This window comes from Mus musculus, chromosome 11 (assembly GCF_000001635.26).
Source record: "Mus musculus strain C57BL/6J chromosome 11, GRCm38.p6 C57BL/6J".
Classification (NCBI taxonomy): Eukaryota; Metazoa; Chordata; class Mammalia; order Rodentia; family Muridae; genus Mus; species Mus musculus.
The window spans coordinates 67703374-67724014 of NC_000077.6; the positions used below are offsets into that span (position 1 = coordinate 67703374).

A 20641-nucleotide genomic window follows, 5' to 3' on the forward strand; every position below is an offset into this window, starting at 1 on the left:
GAGATGCATGTGGCCCCCGAGTCCAGCTCTCCTGGGAGCTAAAGGTCCAGAGGGCAGGTGATGGATCTTGCTTCTTTTGGTTTGGTTTTTCAAGAGAAAGTCTCACCCCAGAGCCTAAGCTGATCTTGAACTCAGGAAAATCTACCCGCTTAAGTCTTCCTTGAACTAGCATGACGAACATGAGCCTCTCCACCAGGCTGATGGAGCTTGATGCCAGGACCAAGGTTACCATGGTGGCACGCAGAGTCCTGAAGGAATATGTAAAACAAGAGGGATTGGCTTGTCAGAAACGGCCAGAAAAGATATTTCCAACGAAGTGATACATTCAGACCCACTCGTGGCAGACCGTAGCAGGAGATGGGTGGAAGGGAAAAGCTTCATCTCAGACAGAGTGACTGACAGAGACAGAGTGACTGACACAGCCCTGGAAGCAGGAAGGGACATCTCTGTTTCTAAAGAACTGTGATCCTGAAATGACACGCCTTTGCCAGTTGTTAGAAAAGGTCTGTTTTTATGAGCAAGCTTCTAGCATGATGGATATGATCCATGGACAAGACTTGGGGACAAGGAGGTGACAGTGATGGCCAGGGTTCAGAGGTGACAGGAATGAAAGGACAGCTTCAGGGGGTGGCATCTTGTGGCTGACACCACATGGGAAAGGAAAGGAACAGGATGCCAATGGGCATGTGGCTGGCTAGATAGCAGTACCAGCTACCGAGGTGGGAAACCCTGGGGGTGGCATTGATTTCAGAGGATTAACAAGAGCCCAGCCTGGTTGATGGAGCAGTGAAGAATGAAGCCATTGATGCTCCCAAGGCCCTCATGGTGAAGACAGGGAAACAGAAAACATAAAGTCATAAAAGCAGCTTTCCCAAGGACAGCCAGTTGATTAGCAGAGGCTGGGTCAGTGACATGTACCAGTATGCATGGCTTTCTTGTAGTGTCAGGGCTGGGAACAATTAAGAATGCCTCACATGGCTTCTCTAAGACCACAGACACATTGTGTAGAAAGCCTACTGATTCTCCAGCTTCAAGTTCTAAGATGAGGTCAGGGAAATATATGGATACTCTGACCCTGTACACTTGTATACAACAAGAGACTGGAGTATCTCCCTTTGCTGGTGTTTGGGGTGATCCTTTTCAGCTCCCACAATTTATCCACAGTGCTATCTCAACTACCACCTCAGAGAGAACAAGACAATGAGCACTTGGATGCTCTCTGTGTAAGTATTATTTTATGAACAGAAGTATTACTACAGCTGCAGTATAGGTGAGAATGGGACTTATGAGCTATATACTAGAGCCTCTCTGATGATGCCAGGGTGCTCCCAGAAGTTTTGGTCCTGGGGATGCCAGCATCATGAATACTGTAGTGAAATAGTGGCACAACACACAGCACCACTGCCTGGGTAGTTCAGGGATGAAGGAGTTATTGGGCAGACTTACCTGTTTAAGATATTTCTCTAGTGTAGAGTGGGCCACCTCAGAGCTAGTCCAGGGAGGAATGGGGCCATTTACCAACTCCATCCAGGCCTCTTTCCAACCCTTTCTTGATTAAGCCTCCTGGTGGAATATGAGATTGGGAGCTCCTTATTTCTATCTGAGGTCTGGGATATCACTGTCACTTGAGTCTAAAAGAACGGGCTGCCTAATCATAGAGTTTTTATGCCTCCCACAGATTCACCAATAAGGCCCTTAGTGCCTGCTGCCATTGCTTTCCCTGGGCACCAGATTTCCCACTACAGATATGGTTATAGGACTCTCCATGTGCTGCAAAGTCTTCTGTAGAAGGGTCTTTTTGACTAACTCCATGGTAGAAACGACATTTATCATGGGAAACAGCTTTTCTAGATTGGTCTATAACTTTGTTACACTCATAAGGATTAGACATTATCCATGGATCCAGGGGGTGATGGATACCTAGATATTCCCACTTTTGACCTCTGTGAAAAATGCTTCTATAGATGGAAGTAGATGCCTAGGTTCTTGCTTCCAGACTCGGGGTACTCATTCAGAATATCTGCAATCAGATTCAGCCATGCCTGGGTTTCTGCGTTTAAACACTGGGTATCCAATCAGAGTATATGGCATCAGATTCAGCTATTATTCTGTTTAAAAGGCTTCCATACAAGAAGTGGGAACACATGGTAGTACTCCCGACTCTCCGGAAGCTGAGGCAGAAGGATTGTAAGTTCAAGGCCACAGTGACTACATACTGAGTTTCAGTCCAGCCTTGGCTACATAGCAAGACTGTTTTTAAAAATTAAATTTGGGAATGTCGGGTAAGGGTTGGGGGTGGAGGTCGGAGGTACAGCATTTGCTTAGTATGTATACGGCCCAGTTTCATCACCTAGTGCCAGAAGGATTGTGAGCAGCAGCCTAGACCTACAGATAACAAGCACAGTGAGTGATTTAAGGGCTAGCTTGGAAAAATGACATCTGACCTATGCTTCTGGCCAGTTCAAAAGGACCACACACTTTCTTGCCACTTCTATTCAGAAACAGTACAAGAGATTCCCCAGGCAGGTGGGAGACTTCCAGCTCAATGAGAAACAGGGAATGGACAGCATGAAAGCAACTTAAATGAACTTGTATTAATCAGTAGCACAGCAAGAGGGGGCACTGTGGGAGGATGACTCCATCTGCAGGAGGAGGTGGAGGGAAGACATTTACAAATGCATTAGGAAAACCTTTCCCCATTCCTGGTGAGATCTCTGGTTCCTTGCTTGCTCTAGGCAACATCTGATGCTCCCCAGAGGCACTTTAACCCTGTCTCAGCCAATGTATCTGAAGCCACTTTTCCACACCAGCCCCAGCCTGGGCACATGCCAGGAAAGCAAGGTGAACTCATCATTCCTAGAGCCGCCTGCCCAATGACAGGGCAAGGACAGTTGCAAAAACGGAGGAGGGGGAAGGATATGTATTTTAATATAAATTCTGGAAATCTAGATACCCAAAACCCTTGATTCATTATGCACTTGCTTAATGTCTTTGCTTCTATTCCTGCCCAGCTGGGGATAGCATACAATGTAAAGAGACACCAAAAAGCTCCATAATTGGGATACGAAATACTTTAATGAATAATGTTTTAATGCAGTCGTTCAACACCAAAATCATTGATAAAAGGAACACATTATCAGCATTGCAGACAAGGGCATGGTTGAAATCTATGCCGGCATTCTGGGGCTTCATCTTCTGCACACTCTTCCCTGCCCTGGTGCCAACATCCTATCCTTAGAAGTAGCCTGTGGACTCTAGTTGCTTTTTAAATATTGTATTAAGTTACAACTTATTTTATCATTGAGATTATCAGAGGTGACTGACCACCGTCAGTGGCTCACCCTTGTCCTGGTGACTGACCACCATCAGTGGCTCACCTTAGTCCTGGCCTTGCTTTCAAGTCTCCTTATAAAGAAAACAGCCAGGTAAGACACAAAGTATGTATAATCAGAATCAAATTCCAGATGAAGTCTATTATGGGAAAAACTTGTATAAGGAGATTATCCATGGATACTGTCTAAGTTCACATATAATGGAATGTCTTAAGTTTCCTTTGCTGAGCTTGGCAGCTCTGTTTGAGAAGTCTCAAAGCAGTATTTCTGTCTACTGCAGCATACTTCACCATGGACACATACCCAACCCAGACAGCATACCCCACCATGGTCACATACCCAACCCAGACAACATACCCAACCATGGACACATATCTCAACCAGGCAGTATACCCAACCATGGACACATATCTCAACCAGGCAGTATACCCAGCCATGGACACACATACACCTTGCCCACTAAAAAAGCATCACTCCTTGCCAACTGCACAATGTTTCCACAAACAGTTCCTCCCTCAGTCACCTTGCTTCCTCTTGTCTTGTGACTTGTGTAACTGAGCCTGGCCTTGACTGGTTGTCCCTCTTCAGCCTCTGTAGGTCAGGTCAAATCCAGCTTATTTCCCATTGTCACAAAGGCCCAATGAGCCTGGCAGCTATAGAGCCTGGGGCTTCTTATGCCACCTTCAGCAAGTCCACACTCAGACAGGGCTTCCCTCACCTTATTCCCTCACCTGGGCTTTACTACTGATGTAGGATGAAGAATGGATTAGCCTCCTGGAGCAGGAAATCTGACCATCAAAGGGTCAGTGGTGAACTAAGTATGGAAGGGGAGTCCTAACCCTAGAATGGTAGAACAAGTGAACTGGTAGAAGCTGAGTTCATGAGAACAGGTGAAACCAGGGTGAGGAGAACAGGACTAATGACAACGTTCCAAAGGCTTCCAGCATCAGAGGCCAAAGAAGTAGCAGTATCGTGGTGGATCTTCACTGTCAGCTTGCCTGCTTTTAGAATCACCTAGGAGACACGCCTTTCATTGTGCCTTAGGACATTTGCAGAGAGGCTTACCTAAGCAACAGCATCTATCTGCTGCCTGACTTCCTGGTTTGCCCAGGTTTGCCACCAGCCTAATGGACAGCCTGGCTGCCTCCCCACCAGACCACAGCTTTTGATTCCAAGGAATACCTCCTCCCAGAAGATTCTGTTGCAATGACAATGCTCTCTTATCAAGTGGAATTGTCAGTCCCAGCTGACCAGAAACTATAGACTGGGGGGGAAAAACTCAAACGACCCAGAGAGTCTTTGCTTCCCTCTGAAAATCCACAAGCCAGCCCTCCATCAACTGTGTTTCCCTCAACACTAACTGTCCAGCTCTTGCAGTAAAGCCCACTAAGCTTTGAGCACTCGGTGGCTTTTCCAGCCTGAGGTTCCAAACACTTCTACAATCCTCCCCAAAACAGCATGGCCAGGCTTGTCCCAACAGTAGCCCACTCTCTACTACCAATTGCTGTCCTGGTCTCCTTTCTTTTGCCATGATAAACATCACGACTGAAAAACAAGTTGGGGAGGAAAGGGTTAATTTGGCTTACACTTCCATATCACATTCCAATCACTGAGTAAAGACAGAGTGTGAACTCCAGGAGGAGCAGAGGCAAGAACTATGGAGGAATGCTTTTTACTGGCTTGTTCATCATGGCTCACTCTATCTGCTTTCTTACATAACCCAGGACCACCTGCTAGTGGATGGCACCACCCACAGTGGGATGGACTCTTCCACATCAGCCATGAATCAAGAAAATGCTCCCACAGACCAGCCTACAGGACAACCTGATGGAGGACAGTCCTCAGTTTAGATCCTTCCTCCCAGAGATGTTTAGGTTTGTGTCAAGTTGACAAAAGCTTGCCCACATGCCCACAACACTAACATTGGCCTCATGAGCCACCTCATAGTCCTACCACCATGCCTTCCCGACCTTGATGGACTATGTTCTCAAGCTATGAGCCACATAGCAGTTGCTCCCTTAAATTGCTACTTGTTCAGCATTTGGACACAGCAATGAGGACAGAAAATAACACATAGAGTATCATGACATTCAAACTTCTGTCAACCCCAAACAGAGCTGAGATGGAGAAAGGGAGATGAGACTTGACAGAACAGGAAGAGAAGTGAGGAGGAGAGGGGTCTGGGGGACAACATGGGGTCACACCCTGTCCAAGGAGAGTGGTGTGCCCCAGATGAGCAGCAAATGCAGAGTAGCTGCTCCCTCCATCCTGCCTGGGTTTTACCAAGGGTGAGGAGTTTCCGCAAATGCTTGTCCAACTCTTTCAATTCTTGGTCCTCATCTCAGACTTTCTCTCTTAGAATATTTGCTGTGATTCCCCAGAACTTGATACTTTAAAGCTTCCTGTGGGGTTCCAGTGCACCCTACTTCCATCTCTAGAAGGAAGCCATACACCATGAACGGGAAGGAGATACAAACTGAACCCTATTTAATAAATGATTTTTCTTCATGGTGGGTTCCACTCACTTGAATTTAGGGCAAGGCCCCCAAAACCAACGGACATTCTGGAAAATATGCATGGTGGGGGTGGGGGGGGGGTAGGGTGACAAAGGCAGGAGGGACTGTGGGCATTATATAGACTCACTGATATGGAGCTTGATAACCCAGAAGAGACTTCACATCAAAATGGGGATAGTGAATGGAAAGAGGAGGACCCTGGGCTCAGCAACCTCTTTCCTAGGGATCCTCAGTTGCCAAGCTGTGGTGATGGACCCTGTCTTAGATCTCACTCTCTTCCAGAATCTCCTCCATGGTATTGGCCAGGGTGAAGTCTCCCTCGCTGCTCTCAGACAGGCTGCTTGCCCGGGGCCAAGCTCCACGGCCCCTGTGAGGCTGTGCCCCATGATCCCGCAGGTTCCCAGCGGTCAGGTGTGAGCTGACACCTGAAGATTGCAGCTTCTGGAGTGTCTCGGCACCATCTCCCTCCGACAGCTTCTTGGAACATTTCCCCAGGAACCGGAAGTTCTTCCCTAGGACACAGGCTCTGCAGCCCCAGTGGCGAGCTAATAAGAAGCGGCCCCAGGTCTTTCTCAGCTCTGCCTTCACCTGCCAGGTGAGACAAAGGTGGGGTCACTGTCTTGGAGTCATTGCTTACATAGCCACTTAGCAGATATTTATTGAGCGGCTACTGGGGGCTGTCTTACCTTTTAGATGGTAGAGCAGAACAAAGACAAGCAAGACACAGAGCACAACAGATACCTAAGGTACTATGAGACAAAAGCTGTAGGGCACTGGGCTAAAGGCTGTTAAATGAGCATTGGAGGAGGTCTAAGTTCCTGGGCTGAAAATCAAAATGGAGTCACCCATACTCAGGTTCTATTCTACCAAAACAAACTAAAGCATTACCAGCAAATTTCCCAAAGCTTACAGGGTAACGAAGGTCCCTCTACCTTAACCCTTCTACAAAAAGGTCACCTGGAGTAATCTCATGTTCACTGGGCACTTCTCTGCGTAAATCCCTGTGCCTGTCTGCGCTGGATAGTTTCATGTCAACTTGACACAAGCTAAAATTATCTGAGAGGCAAGAACCCTAATTAAGAAAATGTCTCCATAAGATCAGGCTACAGGTAAGCCTGTAGTGTATTTTCTTACTTAATGATTAAATAGGAGGACTTAGACCATAATAGGTGGGGCCATGCCTAGGCTGGTGCTTCTGGGTTCTGTAAGAAAGCAGGCTGAGCAAGCCATGAGGAGCAAGCCAGTATGCAGCACCATTCATAGCCTCTGCATCTGCTACTGCCTCCAGGTTCCTGCCCTGTTTAACTTGCTGTCCTGACTGGCTTTGATGATGTGGAAGTGTAAGATAAATAAACCGTTTCCTCCACAACTTGCTTTTTGGTCGTGGTTCATTGCAACAATAGAAACCCCAATCAGGACACTGACTTAAAAAAAAAACACTTGGAAACAATCACTTTTCTTCTTAATTTCTGTTTCTCTCATTCATTCTGTAGCTATAAAAACAACTCCCTATCCTTTGCTTATCAGAATATTTATTTCATAGAATGAAACATTGCTTAGCCCTAGATATAAAACCAGTTTAAAATCTTCCACCACCATTTTCCCTTCTGCCTTCTGATGGGAGCCTAGAACCTTGAGCTGAAGTGTGCAGAAGGGGCCTTTGCACTGCAGGGCTTTGGCTGAGATCTGCCTGGCAGACAAGGAGCTGCCACGTGGAGACACATTAACAGCAATGAGCAAAGCAGAAGTGGGGGTTTGCTGCTGACAGGGGTGTGTTCTACTGGAGGAGACAGCCCCGGGAGTGGAGGAGGAGAAGGAGGAAAGGGGGCTGGAAGCCACTGACTTCTGAAAACACCATCCCACTGGCCCCTTTACACCTTCCCCAGGTGTTATGCTTTGGATAAGGCTCTTGCACTGAAGGCTTTAGGTTCCAGCCCTTGGCCCTATGGGGAGGTGGTAGGACCTTTAAGACATGAGGCCTAATGGAAGGAAGTTACATTATTGAGGAGGAGCTATTCCTGCAGAGGATATTGAAATATGAGCTCACTCTCTCCCTCCTCCATCTCTCCCCCCTCCCTCCCTCCCTCCCTCCTTCCCTCCCTCCCTCCCTCCTCTTCTCTTCTCCTTCCCCCTTCTTTGCTCACTTCACTATGTGTTCTCTTCATTATAAATTGTCTTGTTAGGGGCTCTTAGAAACTGTCTTGAGAGTTAACAATTACCAGGTATTCCTTGTGACACCTGTGCCTTTGTACTTCCTTGTGACTCTTATCTGGTATTTTTGGTATTTTCCAACAATGCCCTTCCCACCTCCTTGAGTTGTGGTTTTTTTCCTTTAAATACCCCCTTACTCAGCTACTCGGGGCGCCACGGTCCTCTACCCCTGCGTGGTGTATGACCGTGGGCCCGAGAGCGCTCTTGAATAAAAATCCTCTTGCAATTTGCAGCAAATAAATAAATAAATAAATAAATAAATAAATAAATAAATTGTCTCACCACAGGCCTAAAGGCAACCAACCATTGACTGAAACCTCTGAACCTATGAGCCAAATAAGCCTTGCTGTCTTTGTAAGTTGATTATCTCGAGTGTTTGTTACAGAAGCAGAAAACGAAATAGCACGCAGAGAAAACAGAATGCAATAAAAGTTAAATTAAAAAATAATAAAAGCATAACTCCCCAGTGTTCAGTGTTTGCTTTGTGCTGAGCATCTGTTATTCACATTTTGCCATGAGAACACCGAAGCTAAATGACTAAACCACAGAGCTTCTAAGTAGTCAGTCAATGTTTGGGTGCAGACTGTGAGACCCTAAAGTCTATGCTTGTCTCTTCCATCACATTTGAATCCTACCTGTTTCCGACAGACCAAGGGCTGGGTTCTGAGATTCTCACATCATTCCTAACATCTTTTTCCATGCGTTTAATCTGCTTCCTGTTCTCTCTGATGGATGCTCACAACAAAAATCTATCCCAATACATGCCAATGGCAGTCATCCAATCACACAAACAAATACTGGTAGAGAGCATAGAACTGCAGTCTCCACCTCACCAGAAGCTAAATGGCAGCATGAAAACGTACCTCTCTACTGGCAAAGCCGTACTGCAAGGCCACCAGAAATCCCTAGAACAAAAGGAAAATATAGTGTCAGCGCCTACTTAGTAGAGGATGTGTCTGAGGATCCCTGAGAAGAGGTCTTCGTGTGGTGCTTACACAGGATGGAGTTAGTCATACTGGTTGGTCTCTCTTCTTATCTTGATACACACTATCCACATAGGTGACCTCCTGGGCACTGGTAGGTACACCTAAGTGCATAATAACTGGCCTCCCAAGACCCTTGGTCATTCATTCAATGGAACAAATACAGGGAAGACCATGGTTCCATTTTTTTTGTTTTGTTTTGTTTTGTTTTTTGAGACAAGGTTTCTCCATGTAGCCTTGGCTGTCCTGGAACTCACTTTGTAGACCAGGCTGGCCTCCAACTCAGAAATCTGCTTGCCTCTGCCTCCCAAGTGCTGGGATTAAAGGTGTGTGCTACCACACCCGGCTCCATTTTTAGTTTTCTATGATGGTCATTGACTAATTCATGTTTTCTCTTCTTCTCTTTCTTTGTTATAAGGTCTCACTATGTAGTCTTGGTTGGCCTTGAACTTGTAGATATCTGCCTGGCTCTGCCTCCCAGAGTGCTGTCAACTTGTATTCTTTCCCTACCTTATCCCCTGAGCCTCTGGCATAGCTGTCAATCACAAGGTCCTAGTGCTTTAGGATGACCATCACTGTAATAATTGGCCCAAACAGGCTCTGTGACACGGGCAAGGCCAATTAGAGTTCTTTTCACTAGAAACAAAGATTGTGCTCTCTCCCTCTGTGTCTGCCATAGTAATTAAAATTATGGATAGTGTAAACTCAGAGATAGTGCTGGCATCTTCTCATGAGCCAGAGAGAAAGGCCTCCTGGGCATGAAGCCAACCTCCAAGACTAGTGATGGCAAGAGACAGATTGCCCACGGATTGTTTGTAGACTAGCATCAAGTTATGGCTGGTCCTGAAATTTTCATTTATGCAACTTAATAAACAACCTTTGCACTTGTCCAACTATTTTTTTGAAATGACAGATTATTTCCCACCCGCGGTTTCTCATCTCACTTAGTACAAAATAAACTCTCCTAAGCATGGATGGTCTGAGGTGATCTGGGCTCTGGGCCTCTGTGGTGCCGACTGCATCTCATGACCCTTTTTCGCTCAGTCACTATATCCCAGCCATCTTGGTGATGCTAAGCCAGAATGTCCAATGAGAGACTGCCAGACCTTATTGCTTTGGTCACCAAATTGCACACAACAGTCACTTAACATATAGACTTGAAATGCTGGCTCTTATGTGCCTGGTAAGTTTGTTCTGGGAATTCTACCTGTATTGTTGTAGATCACATCTTTACATCATTACTTTTTAAAACATTTTAAAAGAAAGTATGGGGTGGAGTGTGTGTGTGTGTGTGTGTGTGTGTGTGTGTGTGTGTGTGTGTGTTGTATTTGAGCATGTGGTCAGATACCTGCAGAGGCTAGAAGAGGGTATTGGATCCCCAGAGGTGGAGTTACAGGCTATTCTGAGCCACATGATGTGGCAATCAGGGACTAAGCTCAGACCCTCTTAAAGGCAACTAACACTCCTTCCTAATTGCTGAGCTGTCTGTTCAGCTCTCATATTATTTGGAAATTTGGCCCACACCTCAGAATTTTCCTGATTTCATAATAAAACATAGTCACAGTCACAGAAACAAGGATCTTCTCTTCATGAAATAATGGTTATTTTTCAATTAATGTTCAAACAATCTTGCAGACTATGTCCCAGGCAAAGGTGTTTATGTCTCCATTCATGTTCAGATTCACTTAGCTTGAATGCAGTAGGTCCCAGTTCACAGTCCAGAAAGTTGCTCAAGAGACCTGACTTTGCCAAAGAGAGTGAGCCAGGCAGAAACTACTCCTTTCAATGACCTAGCCTCAGAAACCATACAGCATTTTTCTAGAAAATCATACACCATTGTTCTACACCTGGATAGATGCCATTCTATATGTTTAGGCAGGGGCCTGAACAAGGGTGTGCATACCACCCGCCATACCCACAGCTCACTTATTCCTTGAGCCCATTCACACTCTCTGCGTCCTGGGATGTTCTCTCCACAAATGTCTACCTACTTTGACTTCTTAAAATTCAGATATCAGTTTTAAAAATCACCACAAGGAGGCCTTTGCAGGCTGTCCAACTTTAAGCACTGCAGTTACATTATCTTTTATTGACTTGGCTATTATCAGCCCTTCTCTGTGATACTCACAATGAGGGCAGCATCCATAGCTAGACTTCACTACCAGATCCTCAGCCCCTAAAAATATGTGGCACATAATAGAAATGCATTATGTATTTATTGAATGTATGGTTGAATGAATGAATGAGTGAATGAGTTGGGCTTCTGCAATAAGAGTTTGGTCACATACAATGTCAAGCTACTTCTAAACTGTGATGACATGTCTTAGACTCTATTCCTTACATAGCTACTTAGAATATATTTCTTGGCTTTCCCTAACTGATGTAAAGATCTGTGGGGTATATACTGTGTGTTTGACATATTGGAACAGATATGTGTGGGCCCTGAGCGTTTGAGAGTTTAAAGGAAGATTCTCAACATGCCAGACCTCACAAGCAGGACACATCTCCAATTGAACGGTCACAATGAAAGACTTTCTCTCTCTCTCTCTCTCTCTCTCTCTCTCTCTCTCTCTCTCTCTCTCTCTCTCTCTCTCTGCCTATCTATCTATCTATCTATCTATCTATCTATCTATCTATCTATCTATCTATCTATCTATCTATCTATCCATCCATCTAAGATGTGGTCTCACAATGTAGTTCAGGTGATCCAAAACTCCTATTCCAGTATTTCACATCCTAAGATTACAGCTAGGCACAATGATGCCCCTCTTTCCTGTATCTTTTGTCCCTAATAGAATACAACCCTGGGAGAAAGTTGTCTCTGATCTTCTTTATACTCACCTTTGCCAACATGTCCCTTCTGAATAATGCCAGGAGCCTCCCAGCTCAGATTGTACCTACAAATGTAGGGTTCACCTTTCTTCTTGCGCCTGGAGAGTCTGTAGCTCAGCTGCTGAATGGTGGCTTGGTAATACACACCATATCCCTTTTACACATGCAGTTGAATCAGAGGTTCACAGCTTGTTGTGGGGTCCCAGGAACAATAATCATAACCTCTGAGCATACGCTATAAGAAGAGCTGGCTCTTGGCATGCCAGAATCCTCACAAAGCTAGCTAAAATAGGATTCACATGACAAGTATGTCTTCACTTCATGGGTTTCAGAACATCCTGCAGTCTGGCTCCTGCTCCAGATAAAGCAATTGTGAAGAGAGCAGATCCCACGGAACACATGGATCTAAGATGTCCCCAACTTGTCCAAAGACCTGATGAAAACAGGAGGCTCCTGAAGCTCTCCACGTAGTAAAGCTTTGAAGAGTGAAGGAGACTCCAAGGCAGCGAGGGAGACAGGAAGCTGTTGGGACTGACAACTGCTCTCACAGATTCCTTTCATAAAGCCACCAAGATGACCACGAATGCACCAAACGTGCCTCTCCACATCTGCAGTCATCCTGGTTCAGAGCATGTTGTCACATCTCTATGAATCCTCGAGTTCCTCATAAGTACAACCAGTTGGTCAGAGCTTCTGCTGGTGGCTGGACTACAGTGTGGCAGGCAGCTCTTCTCCAAAGAGAGTTACAGTGTTTCTCCTCATTAAATAGGCTAAAGCTGCCCCTCACATTAAAACTTGAGTTTCGTGTTCCCTCCTCTTGAGTCCAAGATGACCCTATGACTGTCTACCAGCATAACGTGGTGAAGCATCACTCCAGGTCAGTATTTACCTTTGAGCTTCTGCCTTTGAAAGATGGAGAGTCCTGCTTGCTCCCTCTTGGAACTTCTGCTCTCAGCGTGCTCCAGGAACCCAGCTGTTCTATTATGAGATGCCCAAGATGTACGGAAGAAATGAAGCTCACTGATCAATGGTTCTAGCTGAACTCCTGGCCAACAGGTCACATCAACATGTAGTCCTGTGAATGACCCACTGAGGACGGGCATTCCAGCCTGATGGAACCTTCAGATGTTTGCAGGTCCAGTCAAAATTACATGTATCAAAAAGACTAGGCCTATGAAGCCTCGACAGCCCAACCCACAGAATCATCATCAAAAAAAAAAAAAATAGTGATTACTTCTTTAAGCCAAGAAGTTTGTAAGTGATTTATTACATAAAAGGCCAGAGCACCCTCTAGGCCTAAGGAGTCTGGTAAGTGAAGTTTTCTCCTTGGACCTTTGGTCCCATGATCTCCACACGAGTGGTCCTCAGCTTGCCTTGGATATGTGCTACCATGTGATTTGGGGCTTATGTTAACCAGTATAACAAAAGGCCACCAAACAGCTGGAGGATTTGTTTTTGTTTTGCTGTTTTTTTCTTTTGAGATTACATTTTGCAGAAGATTAGAGCCAAGCAACACAGGAAAGTCAAATCACTAACTCTTAGCTTTTGAAATCCCCCCCAAAAGATTGAAATAAATTAAACATGTTTCAATGATGGAAAAAAATGTTACCAGTGGGTCTGGTGCCTCCGTTTAAAGGCACGGAGAATTTAGCTCCAATCGGAGGGAAAGAAAAGTGCTATTCTGTTGCTGTGCCGTGTCCCCGAGGCACTGGGGGAATCAAGGGGGCCAGCATGTTTTCTCTGCTCTCTGCTCAGGACTCAGTGCCTGTGACAGAGGCTTGAAGACTGTGGGAGAGGAAACTTGATGTCTCCTGGTTACAGTCTTTACAGGATGCCCTGGATGGCCACCATGTGCTATGTGACATACTGGGTGTGGCATGCTGGGTTAGAGGCAAGGGCTTAACTTCTAGGTAAAACTTCCATCTTTGGCTTTCTTAGCACATGCACACTCTCTATGCCTCAGCTTTCGTCTTTCAGATGGGTGTGATAACGCCTCTCTCCACAAGGGCATCTGAGACTGAAGGAGTGTCAAACAGACTTTTCAGCTAGTCAATTCAGTCTCTTGAGGATGTTTTTGGTACATTTTAGTTATTTGAATAGCTTAGGGACTACAGCATGCATCCTAACTTGCTACATTTTATTTTATATTAATAGTAATTCCATTCTGGTAAAATATAGAAATTTTAATATATTTCCATTTATTCATTCCTTTTTGTGCTATTATTGTGATATTTTTTATGTTACAAGCCCAATAACATAATGATTATTACATTGTACAATCATCCTGTGTCTTCTAAATCAGTTAAGAAAAAAATCAATGTACTGTGTTGTCTCTCCTATTTATATATACCTATATTTGGCAGTGTTTTAACTTCTTGTGAATTTGAGTTACTGTACATTGTCTTTTTTTTCCTCCAGACTGAAGGATTTCCTTTAAAACCACTTGTGGAACTGTCAGCAAATTTGCTCAGTCTTTATCTACCAGAGAACATATGTTACCTTCATGCTGAGACAGTTTCGCAAGCACTGGAGCTATTAATTGACATCTTGTTATTAGCCATCCTCATGCTCTGCCACACCTTTGCCTTCCTGCTCAGCTGGCTGGCACAGTTGTGTAAAGAGCCTCTAGTCTTTTGCCACATTAAAGAGTGTGTCTTGTTTGTGAGATAAGATCTTGGTCTCCTACCCAGGCTGGCCCTGAGTCTGTGATCCTCCTGCCTCAGCCGCCTAAGTGTTAGGATTGCCGGCTTACGACCATGGAGTTATGCCTTGTACCTCAGCGTTTTGACTTCAGGGTCTCTGGATATAAATAAGCCTTGTTTGGTGCTGCTTCCAGCCCATTGTGCACATGGATTCAATGTTTCATCCAGTCTGGGAAGTTTCTCAGCATCGCTTCTGCATATTTTCCCTCCCACTTCTTGTCTTGGCTTTCTCAGGACTCCCTATGCACACATATTGCTTCCCCAGGGCACCACATGGGTTATTGAAGCTCTGTCATTTCTTTACTGTTTTCTCTTTGTTAAGCCAATAAGCTCATCTCCACAGACCTGTCCTCATGTTCACTCTTTCCTTCTTCTGCCACCTTAGTTCTGAGAGGAGCCTGTTCTGTGGAACTCTCCATTCTAGTCATCATACTTTTCAGAAAATTGGCATTGATGTCATTTTTCCCTCAGTACCGGTCACACATTCCTGTTTCTTTGTCTGTCTCCTAACTTTAGATCCCCAAACTAATGCTGTTGTTGCCTCTGTGTTTCTTTTCCAAGAAGCGTAGATCAAACAAGGTATTGCCCTATACCTCAGGCTAGCCTGGAAAACCCTGTATAGAGCAGGCTAGCTCAAAACTCCTAACACTTCTCCTTCAGCCTGGGGAGAGCTAAGATTACCAGTGTGAGCCATGGCCCTCAGTAGGGTTTTAGATACTTTGTTATCTTACTCCCCTCCTCATCACTGAGTGGTCTGACTTTTGGTTTAGTAACTTTATTACTTCCATGATATCCATCTCCCTACATATACAGCCACTGGCATCTGTGCTCATTTTTTAAATGTAGGTTCTTGAGTTGGAGAGATGATGGCTTAAGTGGTTAAGTATGCCTACTGCTCTTGCAGAAGATTTGGGTTCAGTTCCTGGCACTTCCACCACGAAATGCACAACTGCCTGTAACTCCAGTTGCAGGGTATCTCGTATCTTCTGGCCTCTTAGACACCTGCACACATGGTGCATACATAGACTCATGTAGGCACGTATACACACATCATCATCATCTTTTTTAACCTCTTAGAAAAATTGGACTCTTACCTATAAGTCAAGTGTCCTGCCCCTGTTTATATTAGCTGAAAAGGGAGCCAGTGACTGGTCAGAAATTATGTTTACCACCTCGTGGTGTAAGGTCCCCATATACTTTGCCATCAGTCCTGTGTGTCCCTGGAGAATACATTCCAGGCTCAGCCAGTGAAGAGGGATCCCACAGCCTTTCTTTCCAGGTCCTGAGAATGTCTGCAAACTTGGGCATGTGTACAACTTTAGTCTTTCTGAGAGACAGAGGATAGCCCATCACAACAGCCTCTGCCTCTCATCTTCTGGCTAACCCACTAAATCTATTTTTAGCTCTGAATAGGTCTGCCCTACTTATGACTGTGATTGGACTCCCCTGCTCCTTTAAAAAAAAAATGGCCACCCAGGCCCATGAAGTTTCCTGCTCTAGATCACACAGGCCTCCTGCTGGAAAGTGGCTAACACTCACCTGGAGCTCCTCACTGATGGGCAGGACACAGCGATTAAAATGGTCACTGAAACAGTAATAGACTCCCACTGGCCCTCTTCTGCTTCGGGAATCTTTCTGAAACTGACCCTTGTCTTGGTAGATTTCTAGTGTCCTAAGATACTTAAGACTGACAGCTTTCCTGTCCAGTTCCATCAAGTTCAGTCCCTGCCCCCTTCTCTCTAGACCAGCATGGTGGCTTACTTTACACTGAAGTTATATTTTTGCTCGTTTGGTGAGGTTTGTCTTTCTCTTTTGAGATGATAATAGAATTACACCATTTCTCCATTCCATTTCCCTCTCTCCAAGCCCCCTCATACACCCCTCTTTGCTCTCTTCCAAAATAATAGTTCCTTTTTTCATTAATTGTCGTTACATGCATGTATGTGTGTGTTACTAAATACAACCTGCTCAGTCAGTATAATATTATTCATATTTATATCTTTAGGGATGGCCATTTGATAGTGAATAACCAGTTGGTGAGCCCTTCCCTTGGGAAGACTCACTCCCTCTCCTACTCTGGGCATTCCTTAGTTGCATGTAGTTCTTTGAGTAGGGTTGAGGCCTTCTGGGCTTTCCTCTGTCTATGTAGCATTTCTGTTGTTGTTGTTGTTGTTGTTGTTGTTGTTCTTGTTCTTGTTCTTGTCCTTGTTCTTGTCCTTGTTCGGATCATGTTAAGGCAGTCACACTGGTAAGATTTTACGGATGTAGCTTCTGACGTTACTAGGAGACATTTCTGTATTTTTTGAGGTACCATCGCATATAGCCCAGGCTGGCCTCGAACTCACTATGTAATGGAGAATGACCTTGACGTTCTGGTACCCTGCCCTACTTTCTGGCTGCTGGGAATATTTACTGAAGGTTACATTCAAGGTTACACAATGGTGTGGTACTGTGGGTTAAACCCAAGACTTTACACATACTGAGCCTGCTCTCTAATAACTGAGATACTTCCCAGTGCTTGAAGCTCTCTGGGGAGGAAATTTCACCAAGTCCTTTCTTCTCCATTCCAGAAGCCCCATTTGATGTCAACATCAAATGGTTAATTTGAAGTTGAAATTGGTTAATTCTTTTTTGGTTTGGTTGGTTTGGTTTGGGGTGGAGGTGGTCTTGTTTCTGTTTGGTTTGGTTTGGCTTTTGTTTTGGTTTGTTTTGGTTGGTTGGTTGTTGTTTTTTTCTGTTTAGTCGGTTTCTTGTTAGTTTTGTTTGTTTGTTTGTTTTGTTGTTTTTGTTTTGAGCCAAGGTTTCTTTCTGTTGCCTTGGCTGTCTTAGGACTCACCCTGGAGATGTAAGCCAGGCTGGCCCCGAACACATAAAAATCCACCTGCCTCTGCCTCCAGAGTGCTTGGATTAAGGCATGTACCACCACTGCCCAATTAAGTTGATTAATTCTAAGACTACTACTGAATGGAGACTTTGGCCATGCCTATACTATTGCCTGAGGTCTGTTGCTTTACTGGCCTTTGCCCCTAAGCCACGCCTCTCCACATCCTTACCCCTCCTCAGTCTCACCCTCCTTCGCTTTGGGCCAGAGCACTCTAGGCTTGCTTTAAACTGCAGAATGCAGTGAAGTCATCACGATGCCAGCTCCAGACCTCAGCATTAAAATGCCAGCAGCCCCCTTTTCCATGCTCTTGGGAGCCCTGAGCTGCCACCTAAAAAGCAGTCACTTTGTGGAGAGATCACAAGGAAAGAATTGTGGAAAGCCAGAGACCCTCAGACCAAGTGGAAGAAAGAGACATAGTTGATAGTGCAGAAAAAAGAACAAGCCAGAGGTCCTAGGAAGTCGAATCAAATGAAGCTAGCCCCAGCTCAGGCTGTTGTGAGTGTGTGAAGAAGCCATAGGGCCCCAGCAGACTTCATCACATCAAAGCTTAGCTACCTCCAACCCCATGTCCTATCTAGATGTCTAACTCCAACCAATGTCATGGTTGAAGGCCACACTAAGCTGTGAACGTTAGCAGTGGTGAAACAAAGCATCCAGGCCACCAAAACTGCTGTTTCTAGTTTTGGTGCATACACATCTGTTTGGATTAAGAGACTCTTGACCTGGACTCTCTTCTCCCTACCCTAGTAGTATTGTGTGCAGGGTTTACATGCCACAGGATGCATGGGCGTGGTCCTCTTTGTACGGTGCTCTGCAGATAACACAGCCAAAAATAGGCCCATAATAAAAGGCTTCAAGGTGACACCCACAGTTAATATGGTCATGAGTCACACCACCTACTACAGTCCAGGAACAAGACCGATTTTCTCTTCTGCATCACTGAATCATGCCGGCAAGATCTAGACAACACTTCCCCATCTGTACACCCTCGAATGTCACAGAGCCTCACCAATAGAGCCCACTGATACTAGAAGAGTGTGTTGGTCCCCAGCTCTGCTCAATTCTCTGTTTGGACCCTGTGTGTCTTTCTTCTCTGAGCCAAGGTATGAGTCAGACTACTTACATGGAAGGAGCTCAGGGTCAACTGGATGAAGAGACGAATAAGTCTTGAAAATCCTTGAACTTGGTCGTCGGTGAAGAAAGTGAAGAGGAACTCATGAACCCCCATCAAAAGAATGAGGAGCAGGGTTGATTTTGCCAGTCTGCAAATAATACCAAGAATTGGTCATGAGGGTCTCGCTGGGACTATGTAACAAGTCCTGCTGACTGTGTGCATCTGTAAGGCAAATCTCCCGCTCTTGGTGAACAGATAGTTTGTCTTTTGTGACCTTAGTTACTCTTGTATCCCTGTATGTAACAAATACTCAGGGAGCATTTATGGAATGAATGGAGGAACCATCCCCAGTAGGATATCACGCCTACAGATATTGATGTGTCTGATGGATGATACCCGTCTATGCAAGCAGCTGCCACCCTTAGGTACCACCCAAGTTTGACAAGTTTTCAAGTAGGTCCTGATACTGCTTTCTCTCCCCAGAAACTCAGCACTTCCAACATCAACCTCAGACAAGAAAGAAAATGAGTTGCCCAGGGCCACGGAGACACCAGTAAGTTATCCCCAGCCTGGAAGTGGGGCCTGCCCTTTGCTGTCCCTCAGTCCTGTGACAGACAGCAAGAGCCACAGGAAGTGGAAAACTGATCCTCCTCGTAAAGCACACTAGAGTACACAGTGTGGAGGTTGGCGGTTGTTTACAGTCTACACACACACAAAAAGACAAACATTCCTTTGTACCACCCACGAGCAAAGTACACAGCTGGGGACCAATTGCTCCAAACTGGTGAATCCCAAGCACGGCTGGCTATTGAAATTCCTTTCAAGACCTTGAAGAAATATACAGTGGGTCTTCAGAATGTGTAGGGTCTGCAATGAAAGATCCAACCAACTGTAGATTGACTGACATGATTTCTTCAATTGTGTCCATATTGAACTTACACAGATTTATCATTTATCTCTAGACATTGCAACACTGCAACTATTTACACAGTATTCACACTGCTTCGTGTACTAGATATAATCCAGAGATGATGTAAGGTATATAGTCATGGAGAAAAGATAGATCAGCAGTTAAGAATGCTTGCTCTTCTTCCAGGGGACCCAGGTCCCAGCATCCACATCAAGTAGCTCACAGTCACCTGTAACTCCAGCGCCAGGGAAACTGATGCCTTCTTCCAGTTTCCATGGATACCTGCACACATCTGACATGCACCCACATAGATGTATGCATGTAAAAATAAAACTTAAAAAATAAAGTATAATGAAAGGATGTCAGCACCTCAGGTGGGTTCTGGAATTGGTCTCCTGTGTCCTTTATTAAGGGACATCTTTCTAGGTCTCAGTGTGGACACCCTGAGGCCAAACTTAGGGAGGCTGTCCCCTGAGAGTGCGACGTTTTACAGAACTCCACAGTGGACTCTGGGGAGTGGTGGAGGCTGAGAAAGGCCTCACTTTACCACCGATCTGCTTCTTGATTTGAAGCTAACAGAATTAGCAAAGGTGACTCATGTTCAGGGAAAACAAACTAAACTGGTGTCTAATCCACACTAGAGGGGAAAAAACAGAGCTTAATTGTAATGTGTTTTAAACCCAAGTACTTAAAGAGCTAGAGTAGGAGGAAGCCCACCCCCAACACACACACACACACACACACACACACACACACACACACACACACACACACACACAGAGGAGTAAAGATACAGAAAGCTAGTGTCATTTTTCCAAAAGGCTAAACTCTGTTCTGTGTCTATGAAACCCATTCAAATGCAGAGCCACCCAAGCAGCAAAACATTTTGCTTCTTTATAGCCACCACTCAAAAGGGACTCTACCTGCCCACGTGGGCTGGACGTCCCCAGAGACTTGACAGTCAGGGGAACCCACGACTCGGGAGGTGAGTGACAGACCCTGGTTCTGTGCTTCTCCTGAAAAGAGCTCAGATCCACTTCTGCCCCCGCACACACCCACATGGGTGTCACTTAGAAAAGAGTATTTCCAGAGAGACTTTTTTTTCTTCTCCTTTTTTTGATTGCTAAGGATTGAGACCAGAGCTTCAGGTGTGCTGA

General features: G+C 45.2%; 1 protein-coding gene across 3 annotated transcripts in view; it reads right to left on the reverse strand.

Moving 5' to 3' along the window:
- The window catches only part of Glp2r (glucagon-like peptide 2 receptor), a 107029-nt gene that overhangs the window by 39218 nt on the left and 47170 nt on the right, over positions 1 to 20641 (reverse strand). For 2 of the 3 annotated variants that reach the window (XM_006534561.4, NM_175681.3), the window contains exons 11-13: positions 18584 to 18722; positions 8923 to 8964; positions 3057 to 6436 (exon numbers count right to left, since the gene is read on the reverse strand). In XM_006534561.4, coding sequence (XP_006534624.1) covers positions 6110 to 6436; positions 8923 to 8964; positions 18584 to 18722 — 508 coding nt within the window. In that variant the 3' untranslated portion in view covers positions 3057 to 6109. Of the gene's footprint in view, positions 1 to 3056; positions 6437 to 8922; positions 8965 to 18583; positions 18723 to 20641 lie in introns of those variants that run through there. The other variant, XM_006534562.4, reaches the window with a different exon arrangement.